The sequence below is a fragment of the Lethenteron reissneri genome, chromosome 57 (assembly GCF_015708825.2).
Source record: "Lethenteron reissneri isolate LAM-NWPU_2019-01 chromosome 57, ASM1570882v1, whole genome shotgun sequence".
NCBI lineage: Eukaryota > Metazoa > Chordata > Hyperoartia > Petromyzontiformes > Petromyzontidae > Lethenteron > Lethenteron reissneri.
Window position 1 is genome coordinate 2,917,377 of NC_083835.1, and position 13,116 is coordinate 2,930,492.

General features: G+C 43.8%; 1 protein-coding gene across 2 annotated transcripts in view; it reads right to left on the reverse strand.

Annotated features, from left to right (window-relative positions):
- LOC133357196 (double-strand break repair protein MRE11-like) overlaps window positions 1–13,116 on the reverse strand; it is a 78,853-nt gene that overhangs the window by 47,387 nt on the left and 18,350 nt on the right. For both annotated transcript variants that reach the window (XM_061575027.1, XM_061575026.1), the window contains one exon: window positions 9,046–9,160. In XM_061575027.1, coding sequence (XP_061431011.1) covers window positions 9,046–9,160 — 115 coding nt within the window. The remainder of the gene's footprint in view (window positions 1–9,045; window positions 9,161–13,116) is intronic.

Here is a 13,116-nt window from a genome sequence, read left to right on the forward strand (position 1 = left end):
ATGTTGCCTTTCGAGGGTGATCTAGCGGGGGCTCCACGTGGGAGAGACAAGGCCCGGCGCCTTCCACAGTCAGCCCCTCAACGAGGTTGTCTTGTCTGGCTTATGGCGGTGCCAATTCTTAAAGTACGCCTCTCCGATTTTTGGACATCTTTCTCGAGGACTTTCCCAGTGTCCTCTCGTCCAGGGGCTTGGCTTGCCAGCCGCGCGGCGCCGTCCACGTACGTGAACCCGCGGAAGGATGTTGCCGGAATGCCCGCCGGCGTAGAGGTTGAACAGCGCCGGTGCAAGAGCAGATCCCTGCGGGAGTCGGCTCTTACCGGGAGTCGGCTATTCAATCTCCGTGTGCCGCTGGCCGCTTCACCGAAATGGATGCGGTGAACTATCGCTGGCTCGGCACGTCGGCGACAAGTCGGATTGTTGGGCGGCAAAGGCACGGTCCGTCGCAAGCTGTAGCGGCAGACTCTTCCGCTATGCGGTATCATCTGCCGAAGAGAGGCCATCGAACGCTGCCGCTGTTTTGGGCCGACGTTCAAAGCCTGTCTTCAATGTCGTTTGCTCGCGGCCATTTCGTCCGTTCCTGTACCCGGCTTGTTCCTTGGGGACTATATCCTCAAACGTAAGCTTCAGCCTTTGCGAAGAGACTAACTTCTCGAGTGGTGATAATAATAATATATAAATGTGCTCGGATGAGTTCGGCGCAGCTACACAGCACAACTGCAACCAGCTACGCGGAAATAGAGAATTTCCACCACCGGATGGATTAAAGCCATCTTAGGAGATGAGAATTTGCTCGCGCATGGAGAAGCTGTCGATTTTCTTTAATCCCTGTGTTAAAGTAAAAAAAATGTCAAAGTCATTTTCTGCTGAGCATTGAGGCTCTGAGCCAGTGGAGGAAATTCGACATTCCTATGATGGGGGATTAGTCGATCAATAGGGCAAACAATAATGACTCCGGCACAAAAGTGGCACTTGTTCATCAACTACAGAGGATCGGACAATGGGGCCGAGGAAAAACACCCAACCAGAATTTGAACATAGTAGTAGGTTTTTACCCTTTTAAACTTTTAAACTGGTACAAAACTGACACCTTTATTAATAAATTATTAATAAATAAAGGTGTCCGTTTTGTACCAGTTTAAAAGGGTAAAAACCTACTACTATATTTTGCTACTGGTAAAAGAGATCTCATAGCAGAATTTGAACGCGTGCTTTTTCCCGATTGCGAGACGCTGACTCAATCGCGAGCCACCAGGGTTCGATATCCCACTCACATTAAAACCCATGAATTCTGAGTTGTGATATCACTTGGCCACCTCTAAAAGATGTAGCTTTATATGTACATGTACAAGAATTACCACATGTCAACAACAAAACACCCACAGAAGATAATGTGCACTTGGGACAGCCACTGAATGTGCAATGGAATCGAAAATCTTTCAACAGACAAAAGCAAGTTCGAGCCAATTTGAAGCACTGAACAAAAAGCAACGGATAAAATTGTCACTGTGACACTGTCAGCGCTACCAAAGAACATGGGCAAAATGCTCAAGAGTGCACAGAGGAGCATCAGAATCAGAATGTTGATACTGGTAGGAACCTCCTGGTTACACCAGCCCACAGGGGATTATTGTGCCCGTCCGTCGTGCAGGGAGGGGCTGGGTGGGAAGGGAGGGGCTGGGTGGGGAGGTGAGGGTGGGGAGGGGCTGGGTGGGGAAGGTGAGGCTGGGTGGGGAGGGGCTGATCACCCCGTGGTGCCCTTATAAAACTCAACGTTTAACCTACTCACGCCGGCTTGTGCCCGCCCTCACAGTCGGCCATATTTACGGCATACACCACGCCGCCGTTGACCCTGGCCATTGACCGAGCAACCCAACGTTCCTACCAGCTCTTCCACAGGAATGTGTTCTAAACATGGAGAGGAGCATCCTCGGAAATACACCGATAGAGACAGAAAGAGAAGGGCATGCGTTAGAGAACAGTAACAAGTTGGAGGCATAATTCGAACTGAAAAGGAAAAGTGAGCGTGCTTTGGGCAGGGCCACGTGGTGGCTAGAAGGGATGAGGGCTGATGGTCAGGAATTAGTGACGCGAGCGACAGCCAAGGGAACAGAATACGTGCCCACCAGGGAGACGGAGCAATGAAATCAGATCATGTGCGCAGGTGTCGGATGGACTAGTTGGATTGCAGGATTGTGAGAGGTGGCAGGGGCTTAGTGAGACCTTCACTCAGAAAGTGGATCGACCGTGACTGATGAAGATGACGATTTAAAAACACAGAGACGTGCGCATCCCTGCTGGGTGTTTATTCAACCGTTCGGAAGATTATGTCCTAACTGCAGGTTTTAATTGATTTAGTCTTTACAAAAAATTATCCCAAAATTAGCTTCCACTGGACCAGCGCCGGTAATGACATTTTGGCTAAAACGTTACTCATCAATTTGTGCCTCTCCAATGGTAATTGGCACCTGTGCATGTTAGCAGATAAAAAGCAATTTCCTAATAACTTTTTTGCCTGAAAAGATGACCCAGCCGGTTCTTATCCTCATGCCTGCGAGTACGCCGCTGGCAAGTGTAACGGCGAGCAGATAATTGATCAACGTGATCATTTGCTTTTCCAAAAAATATATAAATAAAAACAAACTATTGCTCATCATGTGCGTGTATGAATGTATGTTGAACTCCTTTAGTACCGTAGGCTGCCAACCGTGCTAATCGGAGGGTTCGAGTGAAGGACAACAAACTAAACACAAAAAGCAGTTCTGAAGAAATTAGTTTTCAATCTAGATTCAAAATTGCATTGCTCCAGCGGCTTCCTAACATCGTAAGAGCGTTCCAGACGGCCGCAGAAGCGGATCTGAAAGCGCGCGATCGATACTGACCACGGGTATTGGATATAAAGCTTCTCAGAATCTGGGACTGGCGGAAGGATGACAAATTCAATCCGAACGCGCACAATTTGAATTCTGCGATGAACATTTACTGTGCAATGTCCTGGCCCCACTGATGCTCAATCATAGCCAGGAATCGAGCTCCGATGGGCAAATTATTGGCGCAGTGCAAAAACCGTCACGCCACCGCTCCCCACGCTGAAACACCCACGCAGAAAACAGATTTCACAAAGACGAGAGTTTTAACATTTTAAGGAGATTATTAGAAATGTACTTCCATCCCTCTTTGAAAATGTGAGCATTAAACCAATGGGTAAAATGTAAGGGTGATGGAGTGTGATTGGAAGATGACACAGTTATTATTTTTCCATATATTTGATTAGATTTCTTTGCATTTTCATCATAAAACCATTTAGGATAGAGAGTTTCAGCCGCGAAATAATGAATGTAACGTTTCAATAAGGAACTAAAAGTTATTTTCATGAAGTGTACGGAGAGCGTCTTCAAATGCAGACTCCCTCCAGGTTATTCAACACGTGGTTTTATCTTCTTCATAAATTGAAAATTTAAAGACACAAGCGACAGTCGTGCGATTGTGGCCAAGCAACCCAAACTACGGACCACATAATGTACCACATAATGGACCACCACAGTCTGCGCACCTTCAACAGAGTAGCAAAAACTACGCAAAAACTCTCCTATGTTAAACCCTCTCGCCCTGGCTAGCAGACCTCAACATTGGCATTTATCTCCTGAACAGATTGCCATCATAGACAACAGAAACGAGCGTCAGCTTAGGGGTTATACTACTACTTGCAAAGGTCTTCAGGGTTGTGCTGCATACAGCTCTCCGTTGCATTTACCACGCCCTGTGAACCTCGCAAGGAACTGAGTTCAGCTTCTGATGGAAGCGGCAAATTGTCGGGACATCAAGCCAAATAAGAATAGGTAGAACCCAAATCCACATTGGAGAGCCATTAGCATAGGGTTGTTGAGAATTGATGTATCGTAATTTGTACCTGAAAACTTCATCAGGAACTGAGTTCAGCTGCTGATGGAAGCAGCAAATAGTCGGGACATCAAGCCAAATAACAATATGTGGAACCCAATTCCACATTGGAGAGCCATTAGCTTAGGATTGTTGAGAATTCATTCATCGTTATTTTCTAAAATACAAAACACACGTTGTTTTCATCTTGTACCTTAGAGGCAAAAAGTTTGGGGGTGCATCTCACAATCCAGTTGCGTAAAGCTTTTTCGACATCGGGCAGACGTTTTGGGGGTGCGTCTTAATTTCAAGAGCATCTTAAAGTCTGGAGAACATGGTATATAATTTAGACATTGATTATATGTTACCGCGTCATACGCGTTGGCTTCGTGTCTCTAGACGAGTGGAAATTATAGCACGTTGCTCGCATTTGAGGCCTTAACGAGGCCTAGAGTCACTTTATATTCAGTAGCTAATTCAATCGTACGGGATCCTTAGTGGTCTTTAAGATCTACCGATGGTGCCCTTTTACGCACGAACCTCGATCTCCACAAGAACTGGCAAACAACTCGACCAAGATCCAGAGGTAGAAGATCTCTTGCTGTTGGGGCCAGAACCCCTAAGCCATATTCGCACACAAATATTCCATTTGATGCACAAAATATTCCATTTGATGCACACATGGAATATTTGTAACTCTCCATTGCGGAACAGACTGTGCAACAAATAACGACTCCATGCCCGGTTCAAACACGAAGGAGGGAGGGGAATCATCACAGAGATACACTCCGCTACGCCTGACGCCATCGTCTGAATCAACCGTCTCAATGTCAAATTATAGTTGTTGCTCTATTTACACTGCATCAAGCACTTTCGGATGCGTTTCCGCAGCCGTCTGGAACGCTCTTTCTTCGGATATTAGGAAGCCACTGGAGCTATGCACTTTTAAATCTAGATTTAAAACTTATTATTTAAAACTGCTTTTTGTGTTTAGTTTGTTGTCCTTCCCTCGCAACCTCCAGTTAGCATGCTCGGGTACGTACAGTGCGAAAGAAGTTCAACATATGTACGTGCAAGATTTTTCACAAAGTCAATATTGCACACTCGAACAAATCCCCCCGCCCGCCCCCCCTCCCAAGTGAACCTACCTACCTATTTTCCCAAACCCGTTCACTTCCCCCGCGCACGGCAATGTCAGCCTGCCCAGAACAGCTGAACCAGGGCATCATTGTCAGCTGCCATGTGGGCAGATAGGCAACCTTAATTGAAAGTACACAACATAACGGGACAATTAAATATACGATCAATTGTGTGTGGGTTTATGTTGATGTGCATGTTCTTGCTTGCAATTACCGATAATAATGCCAGGTAATTACCGATGGAAGTCTCAATGGATCCCACAGACTCGTTTTAAGGATGGTGGAGTTGCATTTTTGCGATGCTTATCCAATTTCATGAAGCAGTGTTTGAATCCACGTGGCAAGAAACCCGCAAGAGATGCACCACACGTACGAGAGAATAACACTCGGAGCTCAGCAGAGGATTCAAAAACCTACTGTCTGTGCTACTATCGCCTGGCCAATTCACAACCCAGCCGATTATGGAGTTTCACAAATGCATGCCATCCGCCTGCAAAGTGTTTGATTGCATGTGTGTACGATATTTCACGTTATGGGGAGCAGTGGCTCAGCGGTTTTGTGCAATGTGCTACGAACCTGGCGACCCGAATTACGATTCCCGCACACGACCAATAACAAGTGGTGAATATTTCAACCGGTCCTGGGCCCTCCCCTATCCCAACTTAGCCTTAAATGAGTACCTGGCAGAACAGTCGATGAAAGGCTATCAAAGGTTGTTTGTCTTTGCTCCATCACATCTGTTAATTATCGACTTGCTGAGATCCTGCAAGAGCTCTTGAACTCCTGTGTACGCAGAGTAAGAGGGCTGTGCTTGCATTCTAATTCGTTGCCATTACAATCCTTGAAAAAAAAGCGCTCACAATCAGAATGCAATGGGGCACAATGACAGATGGCACAACCTCTTAAGACCTCAGAAACTAAGCCCTGTTGTGCCTGGCAAATGCTTCGATGGGGTCAACACCATCCAATGCATCAAACAGGTGTTATAGGCTGCGGCAGAGTTCATTAGTAGATGGCATTGCAGCAAAGTCCATTGCTGTTCTGTAATCTATGACTCCATGTATATGGTCTCAGCTGTTACCAACTCGCGCTGACCAGTTTGGTGAAGTATGGTCATATATCTTCTTGGTTCTTTCGGTAAAGTCATGTAGAATGGAAATAATAAAATAATAAAAATAAAACATCATAAAATAATTCTCACGACGTTTCGGCCACAACGCAAGCAGCCATCCTCAGGTGAAGAACAGGTCTGTCAGAAAGACAGCGTCTGACAGACCTGTTCTTCACCTGAGGACGGCTGCTTGCGTTGTGGCCGAAATGTCGTGAGAATTATTTTATTATGTTTTATTTTTATTATTTTATTATTTCCATTCTACGTGACTTTACCGAAAGAACCAAGAAGATGAATCCCTGCAGTCACGAAAGCTTTAAATGGAAATATGATCATATAACCACCACAATTTGCATGGTGTGGGGAGGCCCTCATCCAGCAGTGGATTGGAAAACAGCTACACATGAAAAAACATTGCATTAACATGAGAACATTTACTGGCCCAAAATGTAATACTAATCATATGAATTCCCACCATAGTTAAAAATACGAATATAATAGTGTTGAGATTTACTTTAGTATAACTGGCAGTGGCCCATAAGTTTAATGTTGGATATACAGGTTAAAAGAGGAACAAATAATGCCACTCATCCCATATACAAAAGTCATTTCATAACACCGTAATATCACCATATCAGTCCTTCAGAAAGTCTAAAATTGAATCCTATATAAAGAGATTATTACGGCAGCTTTCAACTTTAAATCACCCAAGAGTAAACGTGATTTAATTTTTTGTCAAATTATCTCACCTCATTACTCATGTCTTGAGAGAGCATCGCAATGAGATGCATGGAGCGAGGTGGGTGAATAGCGAAGACGCTCTGTGTCAATCACTCAATGGAGATGTTAACTCCCTCGCCTGGTATACAGGAGGTCGTGGGTTCGAAACCGACCCTGACACCTGCTGCTGGATATTTGCATGTGTCTCTCCCCGTGGTTGCACAGTCCTCTGGTTTTCCCCTCCACGTTTAGAATAAACACGGGTTTGGAGCAAATCTATAGCCATCTAGAGACACTGCTGGTAATTTGGCAAATTTCACATGTTTTGGTTATTTAAAAAAAAACCCACGAAATTATCTACTCTTGCATATGATCACGACGCCACCGGCTTTTTAATCTTTGCTGCACTTAAGGCGATTTCCTGCACAAATCTCCATGAAGGCTGTGTAAGAAATCATATTTCCGACCACAGAAAAATTGCCATGATGATGAGCATGCTTACAACTCCGGGCTGAACCAGCCACCGTGAGTTTAAATCCCAAGGTTTGGTCCAACGTCCTCTGAAGTACTCACCGACATAGATTTATACAAGCGCTCAGCAGAGGATGTAGTATATTTTAAAAAATACATACCCTTCCGTCCGATACCAAATGCATTTTTTACTGAAGTCGCGACGCGGCTCTTACATCTTTTTAAATCCTTTATATTAAGTTCACTTGCTTGCTTGCTTGCGCGCTTACGACCGTGCAAATCTTTCGGTCGTTTTTTAACCCACTTCCCGTGATCCAATCGAGCTGACATTTTGCACACAGACTCGTTGTGCGTGACAATTTATTTTCGTGAAAATTTTCTTCCAAAATTTTCAACATTTTAGGAAAAAATAAATTATATTTAATTACCAATTGCTTAATGGTGGCAGGCAATCATCTGACCCATAGGTGGCAGCCATCTCAAGCCAGAGGACGAGAGGACTCTAGCCGCCACGCATATAAAGGATTTATAGTGAAAAACTTTGTTTTTACGGGTTAATTTTTTATTCTCCCCATTTCTCCTGTAATTTCGATATTTTATTCTCCTGTTTCGTTTAAGTTTTGTTCAGCTGCTGGACACACTCCTTAAATGGTCAAGTTTGGCGTAAGCATTCATGTAATTGTATGGCGCTTCATGGAGGCGCCCGAGGATTGACAAAGTCGCATTGCAATAAAGTGTCTCAGATGTAGATGCGTGACGCTATGTTGTGTAGTTGTTGCCGAACAAGGTAACATGTTTTACCCGGTGATCCGTGTAGTAATTTCAAGTTTGATCATCACGGTTGGCTACATAAGGTGTGAAAGAACTCCAACACATCATGGGACCTCCTTTGCCAGTACCAAAATATACTAATAGGGTTTTTCCCCTTTTTTCTGGCAACAAAACTGACACCTTTTCCAAGGAATCATGCTTACATTAACCACAATACTTGCAGTCAAATGCAAACAAAAAACAATACTCTGATCATTTATGCATTGTCTTTGAAACTGATTGGTCCACACCAGAGACAGCTTTCTTTAGAGCCTCGTCTCATATGGTGTTCGACCAGATGACGCCAAAAGGCGCACAGTTCAAAGACAACGCACTACCAGAGTAATGAGAGCTCTGGGTGAGCAGCTACATCATGGGACCTCCTTTGCCTGTACCAAAATATACTAATAGGGTTTTTCCCCTTTTTTCTGGCAACAAAACTGACACCTTTTGCAAGGAATCATGCTTACATTAACCACAATACTTGCGTCATCTGGTCGAACACCATATGAGATCAGGCTCTAAAGAAAGCTGTCTCTGGTGTGGACCAATCAGTTTCAAAAGACAATGCATAAATGATCAGAGTATTGTTTTTTGTTTGCATTTGACTGCAAGTATTGTGGTTAATGTAAGCATGATTCCTTGCAAAAGGTGTCAACTCCAACATACATACATTTTATTTACCCAGGTGAGGATGCCAAGAAGAGACCAGGAAAGTCTCAATTGCAAGAATCACCTGGGGCATGAGTCTGTCAGGAGGGGGGCGATGATCGCCTACTGGCATGACAAAAACCCCAGGTCACAATTGCAAATGAAACTCACCCTGGCCTCTGGTGTCAAACAAAACAAACTCGACTCAACTTAAGAGGCGGAGCAGATCAAGAAAAAAAGCTCAAATAGCTCGGCGGTCAACGTCACCTGTTCTGGTGAATGACGAAAAGGTTGAACCACTCATCCTTGTCTTCCTTGGGCCGCAGCATCAGCACGTCGCCCTTGACGAACATGCGGTGGAGCCGCTCGTCACGAATGGAACCTGGGCCAGGACGCAGCGGGGGGGCGGGGGGTTCGAGAGAGGAGTCGGATGTCGGCGACACGAAGGTGGGATGGTGAAAAAGCACGTAAGTTTTCGCGACCGATATTATTCATAATGAAAGTTATTTTGTGTTAGATCGCGAGTGGTGGTGGGTTAATGACGCATTTATATTCACACGATCTAAGCCAATATAACTTTTATTATGAGATGAAAAATGTCACCGTCAAGTTTATTTAGTTGGAATGGAACCTGAGCCAAGACACGGGGGGGGGGGGGGGGGGGGTTCGGAAGAGGAGTCGGATGTCGGCGACACGAAGGTGGGATGGTGAAAAAGCACGTAAGTTTTCGCGACCGATATTATTCATAATGAAAGTTATTTTGTGTTAGGTCGCGAGTGGTGGTGGGTTAATGACGCATTTATATTCACACGATCTAAGCAAATATAACTTTTATTACGAGTTGAAAAATGTCACCGTCAAGTTTATTTAGTTTAATTTTAAGTTTATTTATTAGGTATAGCGCCTCAAGAGCAGTTTTGAGTACAGATCTCACAGGTAGTGATCCAAGTTTCAGTTTATTGGCGACAGCATTCCAGACCCTTGGGGCATCAACAGCAAAGGCCCTTCCTCCAGTATTTCTACGGCAATAAGGAATGTGAAGCTGATAAATGAGTGAGGACTTTAGGTTACATTTGTTCTTCTAAACAGTGAGGAGATCCAGCGGGTAGCCTGCTGATTTTTTGTAAGTACATCGTGAATAAATAAGATCTGATGCACAAGCCGTCGATCATTAAGAGATGGTAAGTTTGACCCAATGTAGAGATCGCAGTGGTGGGTCCGAAATGGGCAGTTCAATGCAAATCTTAAGGTCGAATGATAAATTGGGTCAAGCTTCTTCGAAGTTGTTGTATGGAAGGCGAGCAGAGGGAAGGCCAGGACCGTGAATGAGCTTGACAGCAAAATACATTCGCAGGCCAGGGTAAAAAGTGACAGGCAGACATGCAAAAGGAATAGAGATAAAACTAAGGAGATTGGACAACGCACGGATGCTTCGGTGAACATAGAACAAAACATTTACGAGACGCAGGAGAAATAAAATGGTCGCGGTGGAGGTGTGAGAGGTGAAGAGAAAGAAAGAGAGAATAATTTTTTTGAGGACAATCCGAAAAGAAAGACAGACAAAAATAATAGGGAAAAACTTAGGATCTTGGGAAATATACAGGTGGTCAGGGGAAAAAAAGAGGCAGGTTTGAGGAAATTGCCAAGTGAGTTTAAAGGGTTGTGGTGGGTGTGGGGAGGAGAAAGGGGTAAATTGGATAAGGCAGCAAAATATATATTTTCAGAATAAGGTGAAAAGACAGATTTATACAAATAAAAGCAACATGAAATTATTGAATGCCCATGAAACGACGTTTCGATCGCAACACAAGCAACCATCATCAGCAGTTCTCCTGCTGTCTGTGTTTGTCCCACCTGATGACGATTGCTAGTGTTAAGATCAAAACATCGTGATCTATTAATTTACTATCTAAGTAACTTTACCGAAAGAACCAAAGAGTATGGATTCCTGCAGTCGCGAAAGCTTCAAATCAAGATTGCCCATGAAACGTTCTCATCCCATTCTGTATAATTCATCAAGTCATTCATTTATTCACGGCAGAGTAATAGCACAGAAAGTTGCGATAGTTTTTTTTTGACTCGGTGTGATGCGAAGATTGGACATGCTCGAAAGTGTGCCATGGAATGAAACAGGTTGAGAAGCGCTGCTGTGCAGGTACATCATCAAAGACACCATGAGCTCATCTCTAACCAATTCTAATGCTTTCTGAAAATGGTTATCATATCGTCAGATGGACAAATGTGTGAAGGCTGAAAACTGTGGTTTCTTTGCAATTCCATCACTTTCAGTAAGTGATGGGAAGTTGAACAGGAGATAAAGTATGTACCGGCTGGGAACATTCATTTGTGCCCAATTGCAACAATCACTGACTTGTAACTCTCTATAAGTGATGAGAAAACAGACAAAACAGAGATCGCGCAGGCTGGAAACATCGACATGTTAGAATTGGCTTCCAGTAATCCTGAGGCAATCGGATTTCTGGATGGAGGGTTGACTCAGGCCCATCATGGCTGAGGTCGATAAAAACGAGTTCGAGTTTGCGAGGAATGCAACAACGGTTGTCCTATGGTAAAACTCGCCCTCGTCATGGGAACGTGGAATTTCCACCGCTGGCTCAGGGCTGCATACAGGAGAGGAGCATCAATGCCTCGGTAGACATTTGAGCCGGAAATCACTTTGGCTTTTAGGCGTTGTCTGCTTAAATGCCTAAAGTACTCCAATAAGCCCACACCCCGGTCTTACTCTTGACAGCTTTGATAACGACGACTCAGGAATGCTGAACCAATAAAATCGCTCTCTCTTCTTTTTATTACGAATGAATTGAACCTACTTTTCCATCATAAATATATCACAATTATATTGGAAGAAAAATATGTGGCATGGACTTCAATTGCGGTTGGGAGCATCTAAGAAAATTACAATTGTAAAAGGTGCATTGGTACAGCTCAAACAAATTCAAGATTCAAGTTCAAACCAGATGAGACACCTGGAAAATTTTGCACAAAGGGCTTGGGTTTCTGTCAACAGTAACCGCATGCTTTTTACGACAATCATCTCACAATGCAGTTTTTTTCTTCTTGGTTCTTTCGGTAAAGTCACGTAGAAGGGAAGTAATAAAATAATAAAAATAAAACATAATAAAATAATTCTCACGACATTTCGGCCACAACACAAGTAGACGTCCTACTTGTGTTGTCGATAAAAACTGCATTTCGATTTAAAGCTTTCGTGACTGCAGGGATAGCCGTCCTACTTGTGTTGTGGCCGAAACGTCATGAGAATTATTTTATTATGTTTTATTTTTATTATTTTATTACTTCCCTTCTACGTGACTTTACCGAAAGAACCAAGAAGATGAATCCCTGCAGTCACGAAAGCTTTAAATCGAAATGCAGTTTTTATCGACAAGCCTTTACCCTTTAAACCTTCACTCGAGCTATATGTCAGCCAGACATTTGGATTCATGTGTATATACTTCCCTAAGTGGTGGCAGAGTAAAGCATTTATTCAAAATGGTTATGTTTAACTGCGCGGAATACATTATTCCCCAAAGAACAGCAGGTACACGCTACGTATTCAGCCGAAGTACACAAAAAATAATGAGCCACATCAATAGCGGGACTCAAAACAAAGTGCAGAGATTATTTGGAGAAATCGCAATTCATTACCATTTATTTCAGGGGTTATTCAATTGCAAATGCGTCCGTTTATATCACGTAATATTGAATTTATAAATCGTCTAAATGGCAACCGCATCTCATTTACAATCGCGGCTCTTGAAAGAGAAAATTGGAGGATGCAACGGTGCATCGTTTATAGCTTTGCACACCTCCGGCGCGTACACGCGTGTGCATGTTGCACGTGTGCACATTGTGCGGCCTTGTTTACAATTCACAGCTGGCTTAGGGCCTTCCCTTGCCACGCGGGTCATGGGGGTTATTTGACCACACTTAAAACGCATTGTGTTGGAATGGCTTGGCGAATTTTGGGAGCATAGCAGTGGACCATATAAAGTACAGTACAACACCGATTACCACCACCCCCACAAGTCACCCAACCATGAGCCGTGTCACTCATCGCGTGTCAAGTGCTTGGAGACTCCTCAGCATAAGGAGAGCAGATTATCGAAACACAAATACAGTAGACTCTCAATTATCTGCGTGCGGTCACGTATGTAGAAATACAATTTAAATTAAATTACAATAAATCACGACGTTTCGAACGCAACACAAGCGCTTGTGCTGCATTCGAAACGTCGTGATTTATTTTAATTAAATTTTATCTTTTGATTTAAAGCTTTCGTGACTGCAAGGATTCATATTCTTGGTTCCTTCGGT